This window comes from Argentina silus (genome assembly GCF_951799395.1).
Source record: "Argentina silus genome assembly, chromosome: 18".
Lineage (NCBI taxonomy): Eukaryota > Metazoa > Chordata > Actinopteri > Argentiniformes > Argentinidae > Argentina > Argentina silus.
In genome coordinates, this window is record NC_139672.1 from 14814661 (window position 1) to 14837160 (window position 22500).

Sequence of the window (22500 nt, forward strand, 5' to 3'; positions counted from 1 at the left end):
GATGGGGATGGGGGGATGGGGGAGGGGGGGTGTATTCACTACACATCAGGCTTTGCTGCCTGTATTGATAGGCCCACCCCCCCAAAGACAATAGGTCAGATAGGCCCGTGGAGAAAGACAACTTAAGGCTAAACCAACAATGATGCAAGGTCTTTACAACCCTGGATCCTATGGGACAATGGTGCAGTACAAACATGCCCGGGCTAGGGGGGAAATCCAAGTGCAGTGTGTCATACTGCATTGCAGAGAGATCTGCCACACACACGCGCTGCGCGCGCACACGCACGTACAATCATTACACCAAGACCAGAACTCTTACAAAGTGCTTTTTATGACTAATTAAAGTGTGCACTGTGTGCCTCGCAGTGCGTCCCCCCCCCCAACACACCTCTTCCATTCTTTATCGCCCCCCCCCCCCTCCCCACCTCCAACACACATCTTTCCCTCCGCACTCCTCAAACGTCTCTCATTGCAGCTCCACTCCAGGAGAATGGACATTGATACGAGTGCTTTTAAAAACCGGCCTTTGGCTCGGCGGGTCCGAGCGCGTCTGAGTAGCTTCTGGACGGCCGCCCGCGGCGTCTCTCACAAAGAGAGTCTGATTAACAAGTACGGCTCCTTGTTTCTGGAGAGGGGTGAAGCCGCCCGAAAGCCACTTAAAAGACAAATTATGTAGATTTAAAAACACCGCTTCGGTCACCGGGGGGGGACGCGGGCGTGAATATTCATATTCAACGCCGCGGTTCACGCTCCACGCGCTCACCTAGGAGAGGTCAGCGAGGAGACGGGGGCGGAGGGGCCAATCGTCTCCTCACGATTTTCTTCCGGAGCCCTCCTCTACGCTGAATAGGCTAATCAGACGGACGGGGAAGTTCTCTCTTGATTTTCTCTCTCTCTCTCTCTCTCTCTCTCTCTTTGCGTAAGACCCGTAGCAATCACACTGAATGGAAGAAGTGGTAGCGAAGGTGAAGGGGAAAGTGACATAATTCGGAGGACCGACAACAGGAACACAGTTCAGCGGAACCATTAACTCACCTGTGTGGCTTAAACAACAGGGTTATTCACACCTCTCTCTCCCTCTCCCTCTCTCTCTTCACCTCTCTCTCTCTCTCCCTCTCTTCACCTCTCTCTCTTCACCTCTCCCTCTTCACCTCTCTCTCTCTCTCTCCCTCTCCACCTCTCTCTGTCTTCACCTCACTCCCTCCCCCTCTCTCTCTCTAATGCCAAGGTCGTTGGCGACACAGAGAGCGAGAGAGAAAGAGAGAGAGAACTAGAACGAGAGAGGCTAGCTAACAACAGTGGGGGGTGGGGGGGGGTCTGAATACTGAGTGTGTTAAAACAAAGTGTGGGCAGGTGCCAGCTGGCCGGTGGTCCGCCTTGGCTCGGCCCGCCGCCCGAGTGGCCGTCCTTGGGGTCAGATCCCTGGGTAACACACCGCCGCTGCTCTCCAGGTACTGGGGAACGCCCCGTTCCCGGAGGGCCAGCGTTCCAGGAACGTTTGCGGAGGAGTAGTCCTAGTGAGGTTTTTTTTGGTTCCAGAGGAGTTGTCTTTGTTGCCCCCCCCGGATGGTGGATGAGAGGACGGAAGGGAGAGAAAGAGAGTTTGGTTGTTGGCTAGTGGCCGTCTCCCCTGCCCCCCCCACCCCCTCCTCTCTCTCTCCCTCTGCTCTCCCCCCTCTCTTCCCTCCATCTCCCCTCACCCCCTCCTCTCTCCCCTCCTATTAGAAAGTGTAGAGTTCCGCCTCCCCCTCTTCTCTGTGATTACAGGGTGGTGCAGCAGGCCCTGGCAGCCTACAGACAAACTCAGGACCGTCCAAGAACAACAAACACAGCTACTGGTGCAACTGACCTCAGGACCACAGACTCTCTGCTTCAACGGACCCCAGGACCCCAGATTCTCTGCTTCAACAGACCCCAGGACCCCCAGACTCTCTGCTTCAACGGACCCCAGGACCCCAGATTCTCTGCTTCAACGGACCCCAGACTCTCTACTTCAACAGACCCAGGACCCCCAGACTCTCTGCTTCAATGGACTCCAGGAACAACAAACTCTAGCTACTGGTGCGATGGACCCCAGGACCCCCAGATTCTCTGCTTCAACAGACCCCAGGACCCCCAGACTCTCTGCTTCAACGGACCCCAGACTCTCTGCTTCAACAGACCCCAGGACCCCCAGACTCTCTGCTTCAATGGACCCCAGGCCCACAGACTGAGCTGTGACAGGAAGGGGAGGATGGTCCCAACCAATGGTGCCTAAAACCCCTAAAACCCCAGGTGCCTAAAACCCCAGGACCCCAGACTGCTACAGGGAGGGAGGACGGGTCCTCCTGATGTTGGAGCAACGGACCCCCGGACTCCAGACTCTCTGCTGCTGCAGGCAATTAAGAGTTTAATGAACTTTTAAGTGAATGATACCTGCCTACATGATGACACACCTTGCCTTCCCAGGAACTCTCTCTAGCTGCTACAGGCAGAGAGGATGGGCCTATCTGTGTGTCACTGGGTTCATCTTTCTCTTTTCTGTGTGTGTGTGTGTGTGTGTGTGTGTGTGTGTGTGTGTCTTCGCAGCAGTGCAGCTGAAGTAAAAGGTTATGAGGCAGGAGAGGAAGAAGCAGCCCTTGGTCTCCCGTCTCGAACCTCAGCCCAGAGCTTCCAGTAAGGACACGCAGGCCACTCCAACCCACACTAACCTACCTTGGCTCCCCTCACACACACACACACACACACACACACACACACACACACACACACACACACACACACTCTAAGGGTCTGACGCCATGCCCAGGAATGTGGACGGTCTGAGTGTAGCAGCTAGAGGATTGTGAAACCCCCCATTTTCTCTCTCTCCCTCCCTCCCTCCCTCTCTCTCTCTCTCTCCCTCTCTGCTGCGGGGGTGAGAGCCAGGAAGCCCAACCTTCGCCACCGGTGTCTGTGAGCTCAGACACATCGCCACGGGAGACGGACATGTATGGCAGAGCAACAATGGACGGACTAGTCACAGGGCTTGGCTGATACATCATATCACCATGGGAGACTGACTGGCTACACACACACACACACACACACACACGCATATGCACACACGCATATGCACACACGCGCACACACACACAGACACACACACTTTTAAGCCAACCAAACTATGACTAGCTAGCATTGTCTTGATCTATGCAAGTATGCCTGGTGAGACACCGATAGCTAGGCTAGTCATAAGGGTTTGGCTGCAGCATGCAGAGTCTGGAGCCAGGAGAGGGAAGGAGAGGGAAGGAGAGGGAAGGAGAGGGGAGGAGAGGGAAGGAGAGGGGAGGAGAGGGAAGGAGAGGGAAGGAGAGGGGAGGAGAGGGAAGGAGAGGGGAGGAGAGGGAAGGAGAGGGGAGGAGAGGGAAGGAGAGGGAAGGAGAGGGGAGGAGAGGGGAGGAGAGGGAAGGAGAGGGGAGGAGAGGGAAGGAGAGGGGAGGAGAGGGAAGGAGAGGGAAGGAGAGGGGAGGAGAGGGAAGGAGAGGGAAGGAGAGGGAAGGAGAGGGGAGGAGAGGGAAGGAGAGGGAAGGAGAGGGGAGGAGAGGGAAGGAGAGGGGAGGAGAGGGAAGGAGAGGGAAGGAGAGGGAAGGAGAGGGGAGGAGAGGAGGGGGGGTGGGGGCAGGTTAGTACTACTTGAAATGAGGGAGAAAAGACTGATCCCAGAACGTGATTAAAAAGTCTGGAATTTCTCAAAATAATTGCCTCATGGGGGAAAATACATGGAATTTGGGAGGGAGAGAAGGGGGTGGGGTGGGGTGGGGGGGTTGAAGGGAGGTATTGGAGCCCCCCCCCCCACCCACACATACACACACACACACAGTGAAGAGGGGTGGGGTTAGTGCTTGTTTCATCTTTCTCCAGTGCCTCTCTCTCTCCGCAGCGCCCCAGAGTAGGGAATGATAGGCTGTGTCGCTACGACAACTGTCTATCACTTTAGCCTGACTACAGACACACACACACACACACTGAGGAGAGAGAGGCTCTCTGCTCAGCAGGAGTTGTCTGCCAAGGCAGGAGTCAGTCAGGGGGGCTACACACACACACACACACGTTGGGTGGTGGGACACCCCCCCTGCCCAGCAGGGCCACGTGCCAAACACAATGACCCACAAGGCTGGCAGGGCACTCTGTGTGTGTGTGTGTGTGTGTGTGTGTGTGTGTGTGTGTGTGTGTGTGTGTGTCGGAATGTGCATGCTAGCATTCCAGGGAGTCATGCTGCCTCTCTCGCCACAGCAACAGTGAGAGGAGAGTTTGGACTTCACTGAAACAGAGGGAGGGAGAGAAGGAGGGAGGGAGGGAAGGAGGAGGGAGGGAGGGAGGGAGGGAGGAGGAGGGGGGGGAGAAAGACATCAATGGACGAAACTGGGCACTGAGCCAAGCGCCAGTATTACAATTGGAAGAAGAAGAAAAAAGAGAAAAGTTAAGTAAAGAGAGAGAGAGGGAGAGAGAGAGGGAGAAATGGAGAGAGGGGCAGGGCAAGGAAAGAGAGAAAGGGACAGAAGGCAACAAACTAACCCCGTCTTCTATCTGAGAGCAAAGGGGCAATTCAATTACCCCTGTGAGGATAGGGGAGGGTAACAAGGCCAGGTCTCTGGTGGGCCGGGGGAGCGACAGGCAGTAACACCCCTCCCTCTACAGAGAGGAACATCGGGGGCACGGCGCTGGCACTGGGGGGTGGGGGGGAGGCATGGAGCTAGGATCAGCTTACCCTGCCCGCATGTACAGGGAGGGCCATCAGGGTGTGTGTCATGTGGGGGGGGGGGGGGGGGGTGGTGGAGAAGCAGGACTGGAATAGATATCAAAGACACACACACACACTTCTGTAATTAACCTTACATCACAATGCAGACTCCCGTTCCCCTTCGCCTTGAGGAAAAACCTCCAGTACGAAGGTGTGTCCACTTGTCTAATCCACCTGGCAACGCAACACAATGCTCTGGCAACGGGGTCAACTCGTTACCGCAAAGGTCAGCTCCTGCATCAGACACCACGGATGGCAGCTCCCTCAACACCCCACTAACAAGGTACTGCAGCCTGCGCCATTAATTGGCTGCTAACAAGGAAATAGGAGGTAGCCGGACAGGGCATCATTAGCCTAGCCTCTGCAGTGCAGTGGTTGGACTGGGCTTGGTTAGCCTAGCCTAGCCTCTGCAGTGCAGTGGTTGGACAGGGCTTGGTTAGCGTTAGCCTAGCCTAGCCTCTGCAGTGCAGTGGTTGGACATGGCTTTGTTAGCATTAGCCTAGCCTAGCCTCTGCAGTGCAGTGGTTGGACAGGGCTTTGTTAGCTTTAGCTTAGCCTGCAGTAGGGGTTGCTGGGCTGGGTATCATTAGCCAAGCCTCTGCGGTACCTGCCCTGCCTGACCTGACATATCAGATGTGCTGACATCAAACCCACAGGGGGCCTCCTATTCTGCAGCTGCCTGCGACTGCCAGGCCTGGCCAGCCGATCACAGAGGGCTCCTGGTCTGCAGCTGCCTGCCAGACCTGGCCAGCGGCACACAGACCTAGATCTGCCAGATATTTGTATAGAAGACACATGAATGCACACACACACACACACACACCTCACCAGCCAGTGTGTGATTAATGGTCAGACCGAGAGCGCTGGACTCTGACAGGCGTCGACATGTTCTATTGTAGAAGGATTACCGTTGTGCCCTTGAGCACCTTGGCCTTTACAATGGCCCTGTAACTAGGAGGTTTACACAATGGATAAAAAGATAAAAGGCCTAATCCCAGCCACTGGAAATCACCCTCCAGGTGATGTACAATTACTGCTTGGGTGCACAGACCATTCCCCAGTCTGGACTGTGTGAGAACATAAAACCATATTCTGTGCAAAACACACACACACACACACACACGCACGAGCACACACACACACACACACACACACACACACGTACGTACACACACACATACAGTATATACACACACCTAGTGCACGCACACTATTCGGAGTTGTCCGCGGCAGGCGGTGAGCGTCTGCATGGCAGCCTTGTGGAGGGGTTGGCGGCAGGCCAGAGAGAAAAGGCCAGCCTCCTCCCAGCCTCCTCCCAGCCTCCTCCCACTCTCCTGCAGGAAGGAAGGACGAGGGCTGCTGGGCTCCTGGTTAGCAGAGCTGCTCCCATCTGGCTCCCACACACACACACACACACACACACACACACACACACACACACACACCACACACACACACCGGAACACACATCTGCACACACACCGAGGACACATACACACCCGAGGACACATACACACCCGAGCACACACATGCACACACACATCTGCACGCACACGCACACACACTCTAATGCCAAACCATTGTCTCCATGCAGGAGCTAGACTTACAGTGGGACAGTGGGAGGGGAGGGGAGGGGGGGACTCTCTCCACCGTGCCTCCTAGATGCTAAGCACACTAATCCTGTTATGGCCTACACACACTAATAATAAATGAATTAATGAATTAACCAAAAGCCAGCTTCTCCACAGAAGGGAAGCAGGCCAGGGTGGGGGCTGAGGGGGCCTAGGGCTGGGGGCTGGGGCTGGGGCTGGAGGCTGGGGTTGGAGGCTGGGGAGGGGAGTAAAGGACTAGGGCAGGGGCAGGGGTTGGGGCTAGAGCTAGTGTTAGGGCTGGAGGCAAGGGCTAAGACTGAGGCTGGGTTAGAGCTGGGGAGGGGGGGTAAAGGACAAGGGCAGGGGCTGGGGTTGGGGCTGGAGCTGGGCTACAGTTGGGGCTGGAGGCTGGGGGGCTAAGGTTAAGGCTGGGGCTGGGGTGGAGCTGGCCGTTAACTGTAGCCTCGAGCCTCGAGCCGGTGTCAAACAGAAGTCACAGGAGCTACCTCAGCAACTTAGCCGCCACACTGAGTTGTAGCACTGACTCTGATTGGTGCAGTGCTTCCCTTTCAGGTTGCCCGGGGGGACGGGGGAGGGTTTAATCAGCGTATGGAGCCAGATCCATCAGATATGCTAATCAGAGAAGTTACCTGAACAAATACCCTGAAGAGCAGCCCCATCCACCCTAATGAGGGAGAGGGCCTTGTTAATAATGTAGGCAGAGGAAGGGGGGGGGGGGGGGGAGAGGTGGGATGGAGAGGGGGAAGGGGGGGAGGGGGGAGGCACTGCTGATATTAATAGAAGGATCTGATGAGAGGGTTTTTTTGTTTCTTTCTTTCTTTCTTTCTCAAATCACCAAGAAGAAGAAACACACAAAAAAAAACAAGACAAATTCCTCAGAGCTCTTGAGGACAACAGTGGTATTGCACTCTAGCTTTGCTGTTTAAAAGACCAGTCCAGTCCACAAAGAAATCCACAACAGTCATTCCCCCCACCCAACCAAAAAAACAACAACATTAGCTTTCTCCCCAACTCAATGACAAGACTCTCGAGTTCATACCTTGTTGGGATGAATAGCTTTGTAACTACCATTATCAAATGGTCAACTGGTAAACGGAGGCCCGGGGGGTTGAATGTCCACTGTTATGTTTAGCACCATTGAAGTTAGCTACATTAGAAGGAAACACTAGCATAGCGACTGTAGCTATGCTAATACTTTGAAGTTAGGGGCCACAAAGGGCTTGCTGGGTAACTATACAAAGAAGACCTCTAAGGTTCTCAGACTGAAGGGAAACCGAGAAGGCAGGCGACCATTGTCGGGGGCTACGCTGACTTCAAAGCCGAGGGAGTGTTTATGACACATGTGCGGCGGCCATTTGAGTGGAGTTAAACTCCCTGGGACGTCAGGAGGACCCTAGGGAGAACAGGGAGACGGGGGGGGGGGGGGAAACCCCCTAAACTCCCCAGACGTGACAAAGACCATGGGGAATAGGAGAATGAAGGAGGGAGGGAGGGAGGGAGAGGGAGAGAGAAAAGAAAAGAGGTAGAAAGAGAGACAGCTAAAGACTAGCCTAGCAACAGACAAAAGCCACTCTTCTATTTCACCGTGCGGTTACGAGCAACTCGCTAAAGCCACTGAGAAAAAGGCTAAGCTACGTAGCGCAACCAGCTAGGCGTTTAGGCTGGTCGATTTACGCACACTTGACAACTTAGCGGGGAGGAAGAGGTTGAGGCCGGACGCTTGAGGAGGCCGGCTGATGATCGCGGTTTGTTTCCCACCACCAACCCCCACCACCACCAAGCACCAGTGACCCCAGTTAGCCCGGCGCTGCCCTGGGGGAGTTCCCAGCAGAGCAGCTTTTGTTCCAGGTGTGCGTTACAGCCCTCGCACCGAGGCACACCTTTAGCCTTTCAAAGAGCAGACTGCGGCGGTTATTGCATGTGGCCCGGTGCAGCCTGGAGGCCCGGCCGTGTCGGTGGAGGACGACTGCGTCCCAGCGCGTACAGACACGACCCTCTGCTCACAGGACCCAACCAACAGGAGACCGAACCAACGGGTTAAACAGACCTGTTATGCATCGTTTCGGATGTCGAGAATTGTATTATGCGTCAAAAGAGCTCTAGATAGTACAACCACACACAGACCGTAGAGGAAGCGCCCAAACGCTCGAGTGTTCTATACGAGTACGGCTTCCGTTGCAAGCGTCACTAACTCTGTAAACCCCGCATCGTTTAAGGCCACGTCTAAAATACACTAAATCACATATGAGTTCTCTGAAAGCAGAAACAAGTGCTTTCCTGCTAGATCTAATGTCATGAGTCCAGCTGTGATGGACAAAGGAGGGGGGGGGAGAGGAGAGTAGGAGGGAGAGAGAGAGAGAGAGAGAGAGAGAGAGAGAGAGAGAGAGAGAGAGAGAGAGAGAGAGAGAGAGAGAGAACACTGAAGTCTGGTGAGGGAGAGTTAAGGCAGCCAGATAAGCGAGGCGCGGTGAGAGAGATAGAGAGAGAGAGAGAGAGAGAGAGAGCCAGATAAAGATAGAGAGAGAGAGAGAGGGAGCCCTCAAAAGCAGCCAGTGGGGAGGGAAGGGGAGCCACCGTGGAACAGAGGCCCCTCTCTCCCCCTCTCTTTCTCTCTCTCTCCCCCTCTCTCTCTCTCCCCCAGTGTGGCTGAACTGGGGTTGTAATGAGAGCCTCAGTCTCCAATCAAACAGAATTATCCAGGAAAGGCCTCTTCAATCACACAGTGATTTACTTGCTGACGCTTCTCTTTTTTCTCCTTCCTTTCCTTTCCTTTCTTCTTCCTTTCCTTTCCCTCCCTTCCTTTCTCTCTCTCCCTCTCTCCCTTTCCACGGCCCCCAGAATCAAGAGATGAAAAACGATGAACGGCAGCAGTCATGAATATTCCTTTAAATGGGTTTTCAGACTCACAGTGAGTGAGTGTGTGTGTGTGCGTGCATGTGTGTGTTCGCACCCGTGTGTGTGTGTGTGTGTGTGTGCGTGTGTGCTCACACCTGTGTGTGTGTGTGTGTGTGTGTGTGTGTGTGTGTGTGTGTGTGTGTGTGTGTGGAGGACACCTGTTCTGTTTCCAGCAGGGCTCAGTTGTGTGCTGATGAGCAAGGCCACAGCCTCCGCAGCCTTTCATTAGCCTGCCTTTGTGTGGGGAGGATTATCCACCATTTACTGCTGATGAAAACAAATTGTGTACGGTGGCGGAGCCTCGATCCAGCCCAAGATTGGCTCCTTCAACACACTGCCATGGAAATGAAGCCTTCTGTATTCCGTCTTTCTAAAGGGAAAGTTTCACGAGGACAAATAACACACACACACACACACATACACACACCCCCACGTAAGCATGCGTACACACACACACGCCTGGCATTTGAGGCTCTGCTCTGGCCTTCACAGCATGACAGACAAAGGCAGGATGATTGCTGCAGACAGACTTTGCTCACATTCACATTCTCCCTTTCTCTTCACATGTCTACCTGTCACACACACACACACACACACCTAGACACACACACACACACACACACACACACACACACCTGTCATAATCCCAGTAACATTAGCACCACTAGGCCTGAGGATGATCTGGGAGACCTTCCGGAAGGGAAACTAGCGATATAAAAAGCACCTTTTCGGAGGAAAGTCACATAAGATAGTGTTTAATTGCTCCCTTTATCCGTTGTGCTCTAATCCTATTGTTGCAGGCGCTTTTCATCCCGGAGATAAGGCGCAACACTGATTTACACTTTTCAGACACACACACACATACACACACACACACAGCTTGCCTTTCTGCTGCGGCAGCAGAAAAAGTGCTTAGCACACCGCTCCCTCTCCCTCTCTCCCTCTCTCTCTCTCCCACTTTTCGGAGGCGAATATTATTAAGTAGGTGAAAATTTGAATTTAAAATCAAGAGTTTGGGGAGATGGCTACTGTGTTGAAGACAGAGACACACTCTGGTAAAGCATGACCAGATAGAGGAGCAGCCGGCTTTAGATAAGACGTCTGAGAATAGGGATCGCTTCTTTTGTACCCTCGAGCGCACCGCGCCGACACTGTCAGACCACTACCGCTACTCCTGTAACCGGCAGGATTCGAACCGCAACACCCCCATAGCCCGCTGAGCTGAAGCCTAGGCAAGAGGTCTCAAGGTTAAGGTTCCTCGTCACACATTTTAATGTAGCAAGGAGTGTATCTCACTAGTGTTATATGTATTCATATACGTACAGGGTGGCGGAGGTAGAAATCGGAGGACGGGGGCTCGTTGTCATACAAACGCGCGCACGCCGTTCCTCATTCCGTTCCGTGCGTTACAACGAGCCCCCGTCCTCCGATTTCTACCACCGCCAGCCTCCCCTGAAAACCACCTCCATTAAAACTAGTACAACGCCTAAAAACACAAAACACAAACCCAGCCTCGCACGGAAACCATCGATCCCGGCGGCCCGCGTGACCTAATTGTTCAAACGTTTCTACCGCTGCATGTAGAACTACTAATGGTCGTTATTAACCCTTCGAAAATCCATATTTCAAAATCCGCCTCTGGAGGACTGGTTTAACGATTGACCAGTAGCAGTAGCCCAGCCTCCGCTGCACCCCTCACTGCCACGGGGATGGACACACACACACACACACACACACGCACACACGGTTATATCCATGGTGATGATCAGAAGATTGAAAGGAGCAGCCGTGCTCATGAACTGGCTCCGGAATGTGAAGTTACTGCTTATCGTGATACTTCTCTCCTCGGTAGAGTGAGTGTGTGTGTGTGTGTGTGTGTGTGTGTGTGTGTGTGTGTGTGGACTAACACTGCAGCCTACAGCCCCAACAATGGCCACTCCAAGGGCAGCACCCTGATCCTGTTACACCATGACCACTACTAGAATCCCTCCATTCAAACACACACACACACACACACACACACACACACACCCCCACCTCTGGCCATCACCAGGGCCACTGCCTGGGTCTATTCAGGGTTTTGTCCCCCCCCCCACCACACACACACAGAAGTCATGTGACTTCTGGGCTGACGCGGTGTAAATCCTGTGTTAAATTCGTATGGAGACGTGTGTGTGTGTATGTGTGTGTGTGTGTGTGTGTATGTGTGTGTTTGGTACGTGCGTGTGTGTGTGTGTGAATACAGCTTACAGAGCCATTCCTTGTGGTTTGGTTTCATCCCAGCATTCCAACAGGAAGAGGAAATGTGTGTGTGTGTGTGTGTGTGTGTGTGTGTGTGTGTGTGCGTGTGTGTGTGCGTGCTTTCATCTCCAGTAGTCAGCTGAGCCAGTGAAGTATGCAGGGCAGTGTGTACTGTAGTTTATGGGAGTGTGAGCCAGTGACTTTCAGCGCCCTGTGTGTTCGCTGGGGAGGCCATGTTGAATTACATTTCCAGACTGTGTGTGTCGTGTCTGGACCATTGTTTGGGAGCGGAGGGGATGGGGTGTGTGTGTGTGTGTGTGGGGGGGGGGGGGTTAGAGGGCCTGTGAATGAGAGAGTGAGGGGTCCTGAGTCCAGACCAGACACTGCCCTGCGGGCGGGTGTTGACCACATTAATCATGTTATAGGGTGGGTGGGTGGGTGGGTGGCCGTAGGGAGGCTGTCCTGTCCTGTCCTGTCCTGTCCCCTCTCTCTGCATGATAGCATGCCTGCTGCTGCACTTGCACTGCCCCCCTCCCCCTCCTTCCCTTTGCTCTCTCCCTCTCTCCCTCCCTCCTTCCCTCTCTCCAGGGGTGTCAGAGAGTGACTTTAGTCTAATGAGGGGGCTCTCTCTCTCTCTCTCTCTGCGGAGAGCACTGCTGGTGGGTGTGTGCGTGTGTCTGGTGTGTGTGCGCATGGGGGGGGGGGGGGGGGGGGGTGACAGGTTGGTTATTTACTCTGCCTTACATATCTGCCTTTTAGTCCCTCCTCCCTCCACTCCTCCCTCATCCCCCCCTTTTCCTGCAGTCATCTGCTCATTCAGCTGCCTGCCTGGGAGGACCAAGGGCCTAATGGGCCGTATCAGCCCCGCCACTGCAGGGGGAGACCAGAGCTGTCATTAGCCCCCAAGTAGACAGGAGAGAGGGAGGAGAGAGGGAGGAGAGGAGAGGAGAGAGGGAGAGAGAAGGTGGAGAGAGAGAGAGAAAGAGACATAAGAAGCATGAGAGAGAGAGAGAGTGAAACTCAGTGGGCCATTTGGTATTTGGATTGTGTTCAGTCATTAGAAGAGCCTTAGAAGGCTGCCCCCTCCCCCCGCCCCCTCCCTGACACCATTCTGATCTGTCTCCAAGAACAGGGCTTCGCTCGAGGACCATATCAATATTTCATATGGACCACCATTTGTTCATGGTTTAAAAAAAAAGCGGGGGACCTTGTTTGAACTGCTTTGAATAACCATAACCATGACCCAGGCCTAGATGGAGTCCCTCCAGGCTGGGGAAATAGCAGTTCAGCACCCGTAAAACACACACACACGTCTACATATACAGTGTATATTACACATTGTCCATTTATTCTCTATAACTCTCTCAGACTCTCACACACACACACACACACACACACAGTCTCTGATCTAAATGTGTTCCAAATCACTACAAATAGCCTTGCTTGCCTCTGCTCTTGCCAGGACCTGGGGTGAATCTGCCTGGCCGCCGTGAAAAGGCCCTAGTCACTGTAGTCGCTAACTAGGGTCTGTGACATTGACATTTTCTGTTTTGTAAACACACACACACACACACACACACACACACACACACACACACACACACGACCACAACAAAGACTACAGCCACGGTCAGCCAGACACTCTAATGGACAAAGAGTGAAAAGGTCAAATCTAATTGGCTCCAAGAAAATCCTTGATGCTCATCTCGCAATCTCTCCCTCCCACCCACCCACCCTCCCTCCCTCCCTCCCTCTCTCCTCCTCTCTTTCTACAGCAGTCAAAGTACAAAAGGAAATGACATAGTTGATCAATTATATGGGGCGGCCATTACTGTACTGTCTGTCTGTCTCCTGGAGCTTTACCTCGGCTTCCAGTAAGGAAACTAGCCCCGAAGCTCCTAATCCAATCAGTCAGGATATCTCAATGAGACGGAACGCTGCTGTTGAGCTAAATCTGGACTAAATCTAATCAGCGCGGCTCAGACAGACAAATGAGCATCAAGTGCTTTTGATCATAAAGGTGTGCCGTCGCGACCAAGCCTCCAACTTGGTGGCCGATGATCAGGGGGAGGCCACTGTCATTCCGTTCCATCATGCATGGAACGGAATGACGAACGTTTGATACCGTTCCTCATTCCGTTCCATGCATTACAATGAGCCCCCCCCCCCCCCCCCCCGTCCTCCGATTTCTACCTCCAGCGGCCTCGGCTCGGGAGGGCCATGGTACAGAAGTATAATAGCAGAATTCGTCAACACAACTCGAGAGCTCTGCTTTCTTTCAGTCCTATTCAACTGGCAATGGTCAATATTTGAAGAAAGCAGAACAGATTAAAGCAATTTAATTCAATACGCTTAAGTATGGGGAAATGGGTTTTTGAGTCAATAAAACAATTAAGTCAAAGACCTTGAAGAATAAAACTACCAATAAATAAGGAAAACTGGGTTAGGCAAGTAGAAGAAGAAGAAGAAGAAGAAGAAGATGAAGACTTAGTCTGGTTTAGTAGACATCTGCATTGTGTTTCTGTTTCACACTTTGCAGACATAGCCCCAGACATAGCCCCATCAAGGTCTCTCTCTCTCTCACTCCCCCCCTCTCTCTGTCTTCTACCCTCTGGCCAGACATTTGACCCCTTCTTCAATACACATTATGCTCCTCTGCAGTCCAGTCAAGGGAAATGTAGTTTCCATGTGAACTGCTCACTAATGTCTCCCAGCTCACAAAGCCTCAGCTGGATAAAAGACTTGTATGGGAGGGAGGCAGAGAGAGAGAGAGAGAGAGAGAGACAGAGAGAGAGAGGGAGGCAGAGAGAGAGAGAGAGAGAGAGAGAGAGAGAGAGAGAGAGAGACAGAGAGAGAGAGGGAGGCAGAGAGAGAGAGAGAGAGAGAGAGAGAGAGAGAGAGAGAGACAGAGAGAGAGAGGGAGGCAGAGAGAGAGAGAGAGAAAGAGAGGGAGGCAGAGAGAGAGAGAGAAAGAGAGGGAGGCAGAGAGAGAGAGAGAAAGAGAGAGAGAGAGAGAGAGAGGGGCTGGCTGGGTGTTTTGTGGCTGGGTTTCACCACTGCTCTCCCCAGTTTAGGGTTACAGCTTCTCTGGGGTTCAGTCCTCCTGAAGAGGACCCAGAGATCTACTGTGCACATTTATGTTGCAGCCCAGCATGAGACCAACACATTTACCCCAACTCTTCTTCAAGAGCCAACCGGTTCAACCAAGCCGCCGTGTTAGTGCTGGAGCAAACCAAAAGTGCCGCCCGGAGTTGCTAAACACACCGCTCTAGCCTAGAGTCTCTAGATGGTACGACCACATTCAAAGAACAGGGCGTTTGGGACTTTGCTTGAATAGCCGATATGGATCGGTCTCCCCTCCTCTCCGTAACAGTGGTGCAGTCCAACTGCCTCTGTCTTCCTATTTTCCCTTCCCTCGTCAGATTTGCCTTCCCGACTCTGGCCTTTGTGTAAGCCCCTGGTGTTTCTTTGCATTTGTTAGGCAATTACATCCAAATGAGGCCATAATAGGCCTGTCTGGTCGGGGAGGGAGGGAGGGAGGGAGGGGGGACGACAACGACTCCTCTCCTCGTTCCAGTCTAGCACCGTTCTCTCTTCTCCTTCCCTTCCCTTCCCTTCTCCCCTCCCCTCCCCTCCCCGCTCAGCTGATAGTGACACAGACATGGACAGAAGCCAGACGTGTACAATCTACACCTACAACACTACAGCAGTGTGTGTGTGTGTGTGTGTCTTCGCACGTGTGTGTGTGTGTGTGTGTGTAAGGCCATAGCTACAGGTTGTTAGCTCTTTTAATGCCCTGATAAGAGGTGGTGGTGGTGGAGGTGAGACTGGTGCTGCTGCACATGAACCAACACACAGCCGGTATGAGAGAGAGGACACCTGGACCCTGGTTGGCTGCTCCTCGACGGGGACTAGCCAATCAACATGGAGATACAGTCGAACGAACCTGCTGCTCCCAAACACACACACACACACACACACACACACTACTGTAGCTACTGTACTAGACCCTCACACGAGTACAGAGTCTGTAAAACATGTGCTGATGCAGACAGGGTAGGGTATCTGGCGGTGGGGCATCAAAAGCAAGGTGTGTGTGTGTGTGTGTGTGTGTGTGTGTGTGTGTGTGTGTGTGTGTGTGTAAAGGGGTCGTGGGGGAGCAAGGCCACTCACTATTGATCACCAGTACTTGGGACGGTTACCGAATCCCAAGGCTGCGAAACATTCATCCGTTCACCCGTTGTTATTGAACTTCAAAAAGAACAAAAGCCTGTGCGATCAGAGAGACGTCAGGTGATAATCAGTGTCAATAATCAGTCAGGCAGACGACGGCCCTTTCCCAGATGCTGCCGACACATCAAAGCCAACGCCGGCGCCCGGGGTTGAGTACCATTATACACGCTGGTACACCGCTGCAGCAGCGGCCGCATGGGCCATGCATGCTCACTGTGCATGCAGACGCTGGAATGCGGTGCTGCCGTTGCATGCGTTGGGCACGTGGGAGGGGAAGTTCCTCGGCTTACACAGTAACCCTATAGGGTTCAGCTCTTGAGTTTCAGAACATACACAGGACACACACACAGGATGCACGCACGCACGCACGCATGCGCGCACGCACACACACACACTGATCCCCCAAAATGAGAGCCACATTTAGTTTTCCTTGGCTATCAGAAGGATCACCATTATACACACACACCTACCTTTGTTATTATCTAAGTACAAAATGACGATAGGTGTGTGTGTGTGTGTGTGTTTAACTTCCCAGCAGCATTGCGAGGGTAGAGTGTGTGTGTGTGTTCACCTTGTTCTATCAGATGGAAGAAGAAAAAAAATTCACAGCACTGATTAAAAGCTTTTACAAACTTAAGCCCCCCTCCCCCCGCCCCCCCCCCAACCCTCCCCTGCTGACCAAACTCATTTCCCTCCTTTGATAAAGACAGAGAATCGCCTGTTAATGGCCGTGTCCTTCAAAACCTGGGCGCTCTAATAAGTGAAAATAGAAGATTTGTTTTACTGATTTTTCTTTGAGACTCGCAGGCAAGGAATTAATTACCTTGATTAAATATTGTCTGTCTGGGCGGTGAACGATGGGAGAGAATTAGCGGGTCCCTTGTTAAACCCGTGTTGTTCTTGAATAAGATGTACCCCGCATTACAAAGACTTAAAATGACACGGACGTCCGGGGGGGGGGGACAAAAGAGGGTAATAAAATCTAGGCTCGAGTACGTGGCGACGCAGTCGAGGAGAAACAAATTAATATTTGGCGCAATATTTCTCTTGAAGATCCTCCAATTTCACACAAGTGAAATATGCTCAGTGCTTTTGGGACCAGATACAGGACACGCGCACTGGTGGAGGCATGAGGCGGGCACACCGAGGCGACGTGTGCTTACGACACATGACTAAAATCAGTCGAGGCTGGCGGAGGTAGAAATCGGAGGACGGGCTCAATGTAACGCGTGGAATGGAATGAGGAGCGGTGTATCAAACACGTGATTTCCATGCCACGCGTTAGGACGAACCCGTCCTCCGATTTCTACCTCCACCAGCCTCGCGTGGAGTAAATCATAGAAATTGTTCCAACATGTGTTTAACTCACCCTCAGACTTAAGAAAGCAGCATGAAGTCATGTAAAACACAGCTAGTTTCTTTACCACGTCTCATTTCTAAAGAAACCCACATAAACAGCCTAAAAATGCCTTCCAAAAAACCCAGGCATTAAAAATGAGATGTCAAAATGGAAAAAACAAAGACTTGATCCCACTTGGCCCATTACGCTCTGTAGCACAACAGCCGAGAGGAGATGATGGTTGTTTGAGTCATTGCTGGGGGAGTATTGGGAGGGAAGGGAGGAAGGAGGAGGAGGAGGAGGAGGAGGAGGGGTCTGGCTAACTTGTGAAGTCACTTCCTCTTTCACAACCAGAGAGAGGCCCCCAGATCACAGGAGAGAGAGAAAAAAAAAACACAGAACTTGTCACTAGAGTTTTAAGTCAAGAGATAGTCGACTTAGAAACTGTTAGCTTAAGTCAACTAAGACTAAGTTGTCAAGGCATAATCCTATATAACTTCTTACTCTACAGTCGAAGTCACTGAAGCTTCAAAGGGGGGTGGGGGGGGGCTATTACGGATTTATGCAAGGAGCCATGCTATAACCCCCCCCCACACACACACACACACCCCAACACACACACCCCACCTCCCCCTTCTGTGAACAAGGGTTTTTTCTACAGCTGGGTAACAAAGCATGACCCAATAATCCTGAAGCCTGACTAAAAGCTGGAGGCTCCTCTACTCTCTGAGGACTTTAGAAGACTCTGGCGTGGGGGGCAGGGGCCTGCTAGGCATGTGTGTGTGGAGGGGGGGGGGGGATTACACACACACACACACAACTAGCTTTGATTATTCTAATTATGACTAAAACCCATGAGTAGATTATAAACAGCTTGGGCCAATGTGATGACACTCACATGTGTTCAACCAATGATACCACAGCTAAACATGCCAGACAAAGGCATGTAGCAAAGCCAAAATATATATTATATATATATTTTTTATTTATGTATATATATATATATATATATATATATATATATTCACCATCAATCATCTGCACTACAGAGAACTATTCAAAAATATCTTATCGCACACTTTTAATCCACTGTTCGCTTACTATTCTTACACCAGAGAACAGTCGAAGACAAACACACAATACAAATGAGGCCTACATATCCACACAGGTACTATATACGCTGGTACTATATACGCAGGTACGTGACTCAAATACAAACAGCAGAAACAGCAGAGTAAGGGCTTCTGGCCTTGTGGTTGCACCTTGTGGTTGACATGACAGGTGAGAAAGAAGGAAGACATGGAGGCAGGCCAGCCAGGCATGATGCAACGAGGCCAGAGGACTGGCAACAGGTCTGCTCCTGTTCTGGGCTCCTGACAGTTGGCTTAACGTCTCAAAGAACCGGCAGGCAGGTAAGAGGAGCCGTGTAGGTGATCACAGAGGTGTGTGTGTGTGTGCTCTGTCCTGTCTTCTCTATCCAACCAGGAAGAAGTGGGAGGGAGAAAGGGCTAGGCCTGGTTTGTCAGCTCTCGACTCGAAAAGCCAAAACCAGAAATTGATTGTGTTTCCTGAAGTTGACATGCTTCACCTAATTGGCAGCTTTAGGTAAAGCCCAATGACGACGGCCAGTCTCAGACAGACAAGCCTCGGAAAGCCAAGTAAACTAGTTTAGACTTCATACCATTATGAAACAGCACACCCTACAAAGAGCCTGTCAAATGAGTAAAACACAAAGCCTGACACCTTCAGACCCTAACAGGTAAACATTCATCCAATACCAATCAATCTAATGGGAGGAGGGAGGAAACGGGCAGAGGGGGACCCGTAAACACAAACACCCACTCCTGACCAATGAATAGGCTCCAAAGGACCCCACCACTAGGAAAGTTTACATTTGAAGCAACGACTGGGAGCTGTACATTAACATTTAACCTGTACATTAACAAGACAACCCTTGAAGGAACTGGCGTGTTTCACTGACAGAAGAGAAGAGGAACGGTTTCCTTCAAGGCACATCGTATTTATTACAACAGAGCAACGAACCACTCTACTCTGCCCATAGTTTTTTCCCCCCCACATGCTCACATTATTACAGAGAACGGTGACCACTGACCACGTCTAAGTTCATACATTGCGAGGGCTAGGAAAGGGGTTAATGTCCTTTTGGACGAATAATCTTTCATCATTTCACTGATTTTATTATGCCTTTGATCATATTACATAATTTCAGAGGTTTAAAAATAGGTAATTACTTCGTAGCTAATGTTAACGCATGAAAGAAGTTATACAAGTATAACTTGTTTTGCGCGTCAAGATGTAGGATAATATATTCGACGTAAATAACATTAAAATAACCGAATTTCCAAAAAGGTCACAGCGGGAGACTGGCTAACCAATAATAGACCTTTTAAAACGGTTTCCCCTCTTCTAGTCCCCACAATATAAACCGCATGTGGCCCCACACATAAGTGCGATTTACATCGCCCATTGCTTTGAAATCAATCAATTGTAAATGATAACCGTGCTACGGTGAAATAGTGGAAGTAGAATAAAATGTAACGATATTTCTGGGAAGGGTAGTGCGTGTGAAATGTCCCTTTGTTTAAAATAGCCCTCGGTGGTGGATATTTATTCTGCAAGATCGCCTTGGAAATGCGAGACGGATATCGATCATCTCAACTGGAAAGCTATTGTGTAGCAATGGGGGCTACCCTAAGACAAATGTCCTGCTTCCCAGCACAAATATGATTTAGTGAATTGAAAAGGGACCCGGTTACTTAAATACTTCCAAACTTGCTACCAAATCGTGGCGGTTACATGCGAAAATATTTTTCAAATTACAGAGGCTACCCGTCCTTTGTCTTGCCCAACGCGCAAATAAACAAAAGATATAGGCTTTGGATCAAAGCGGCTTACGTTGGCTTAATTAAAATAAGAGACCCAATAACCGCCTTTGTCCCGCGCACAAGCTACCTTCCATCACAAATAACTACATAAAATCGACTTCAACGACACAGAATAAACATAAAAACTGCCGTTAGTGGAGATCTATTGTATGCGCGTATGTTTCCCCCCCTCGGAGCACGGAAAGGGTAGCCTCTATAGCTCTCGACGAGGGGAAAAAAGTGCTGATTGTTGCCAGCGAATAGCTGGGTCGACTCAATCGACTATAGCCTTATATAAAAGCGAGTCAATGCTTTAGAGGTTATGAACATGTTGCTTTGTGTTTCACAATGTATGCGTAAAAGCGCAAAAAAAACAAAAACATGTTACAATGTAATAAAGCGGCTACAAAAGGCTACTCAACTGACAGCCCTTTAATGTTTAAACAGCAGCGGATACACATCAAGGCACCGACCGTAGCCTCGCTGCCCACTTGAAACAGCGTAGCCTAGCCAACTGAATTTGTAAAGCGAATGTAGGAGATACTGTTCACTTATTTCGATGTGAACCACATTTATGTTGGCTTATGGTTACATTCCTCCACCGTGGATAATGTTTTCATACTTTTCACGGTATGAGAAAACTTATATACTTCCAAAAAGCCAGCGTAGCCGTCTGTGAACGAAAATCCTCGGGTGAAGGACATAGGGGCAAAAAATGTTTGCGTTTGCTCCACTTACCGACTTGTAAGACACTCTCGACACAACCAGTCTCCAATAGCCGGATGCCCCTGCGGAAAGGCAGTCCGTCTCCCGTGCCCCCTGCCCCGGCGTTGACCGTTGTATTCGTAACCCCTCCAGGGACGGCCCCGGATCCAGCGGGAGCCCCCGTGCCCACCGCCGGACCCTCCTCGCCGGCGACGCGGCACTGAAACGACGAATACATACATATTTCCCTTTCGTTCCTCGGAAAGGACCAGTAAACTATACGGCGCTGCACTGGCTCCGGAATCCGCTCGAAGCGCTCTTCCACCCTCTCGAAGGCCCATTTCTCCGCTACAGCCTTCGCGGCGCAGTCCAACAAAGATTCCGGACTGCGAAACCGAGAGTTCGAGAAACCCGGACCAGGCCCCGGGCCCGGCCCTCGGGGAGCGGGGCGCAAGCACGGTCGCTTGCTGGCCGGGGGTAAAGATAGATGAAGCGGCGGTAGCTCTCCACGTCCCTCCGCCATGACGACCGGATAAACACTGAGGACGATCGACCAGCCTCGGAATTGCACAAACGAGCCTCCGCGCAACGGGAGGGAGAGAGGTGGGGGTGGAAGGGGGATTTATACGTCACCACCAATAACAAACACTCCCCAATCGCATGGTAATGCTGCTGCACTGTGTGTGTGTGTGTGTGTGTGTGTGTGTGTGTGTGTGTGTGTGTGTGTGTGTGTGTGTAGTCTGCAACGATCACACCTCAAGTTCAACCTTGACACACATTGTCAACTAAAATTCACAATATAAGTCAATCATTGCTCAAAAAAATATATTCAGAAAGTAACATGACATGATTCTTAAAAAAAAAATTCGATTCGGAAAAGTAGTTCTTCCCTCGGCTTCCAGACACAATAAAAGGTGTAGGCCTAGTCGGCCTATGCATATTTTACGCGGTAAAAGGCCTACTCTGATAACAATCGTTTGCCGAGGGGAATTACAATGGCAGCGACTTGCAAATTAAATTCACACCAATTACGCCTTAAATGCATGTCAATGTTTCCAAACTAGCAAATACGCATCGCCTGAATACCCGTTTAGCTGCGGCCAGTCCAACCTCATTCACAAACATGCACAAGGCCGTCGATCCAGTGTATGGTTCATTCACCTCAATACTATACAGACTGTGCAGACACTGGTATTGTATGACCACAGGCCACACTTAGGCAGCCTTACGATAGGCCTATACCTGAGTAACAACCATAGACATACATGGTAACAACCGCTGGATATCCTTGGGGCTAGTGGGTCTGCTGCATACACTGAGGTAAAGACTTTCATCTGAGAAGTTCACTTTGTTCTTTGAAAAAACAACTCAGGCAGGCTATTGGTAAGCAATGTCCGTGCCAGTAACCTATCTAACTTTTGGCCACATGCCCTATTGTATTTTTCAGTCTCTCCCTCCTGTCGCATGGAACGGTTCCATAAATATTCTACATAAAACAGTGAAAGTCTGGATATTATTATTCATCGGTGTCAGTGATGAAAAGCTCTGAGTAGCTAGATGTCCTTGAGAACTCTCACAGGTGCACTTCTTCTTCTCCAAAAAAAACCTTGAATAATATAAAAACTTGTCACGGAGGGTGGGTGGGAGCAGACAGGTTTTTGTGAAGAGTTACAGGCTGTTTTTTTTCTTTTCGTTTTTTTTTTTTTTTTTTTACTTTCCCAAGGCTCAGATTGGCACTATGAATCTTTTAGTCGGCAGCTCAGCTCGTGTTATGGTGATGGCTTAGCTTTCCCCCTGCCGCCTCCCACTCGGTTAGTGTGATAAAAC

At 51.1% G+C, this 22500-nt stretch overlaps 1 protein-coding gene across 1 annotated transcript in view; it reads right to left on the bottom strand.

Annotated features, from left to right (window-relative positions):
• Window positions 1–21208, bottom strand: part of zswim5 (zinc finger, SWIM-type containing 5) — a 47203-nt gene extending 25995 nt beyond the window's left edge. The window contains exon 1 of the mRNA XM_083689671.1: window positions 20707–21208. Within this exon, the coding sequence (XP_083545797.1) occupies window positions 20707–21196 (490 nt within the window). The 5' untranslated portion in view covers window positions 21197–21208. The remainder of the gene's footprint in view (window positions 1–20706) is intronic.
• Window positions 21209–22500: the final 1292 nt, after the last annotated feature.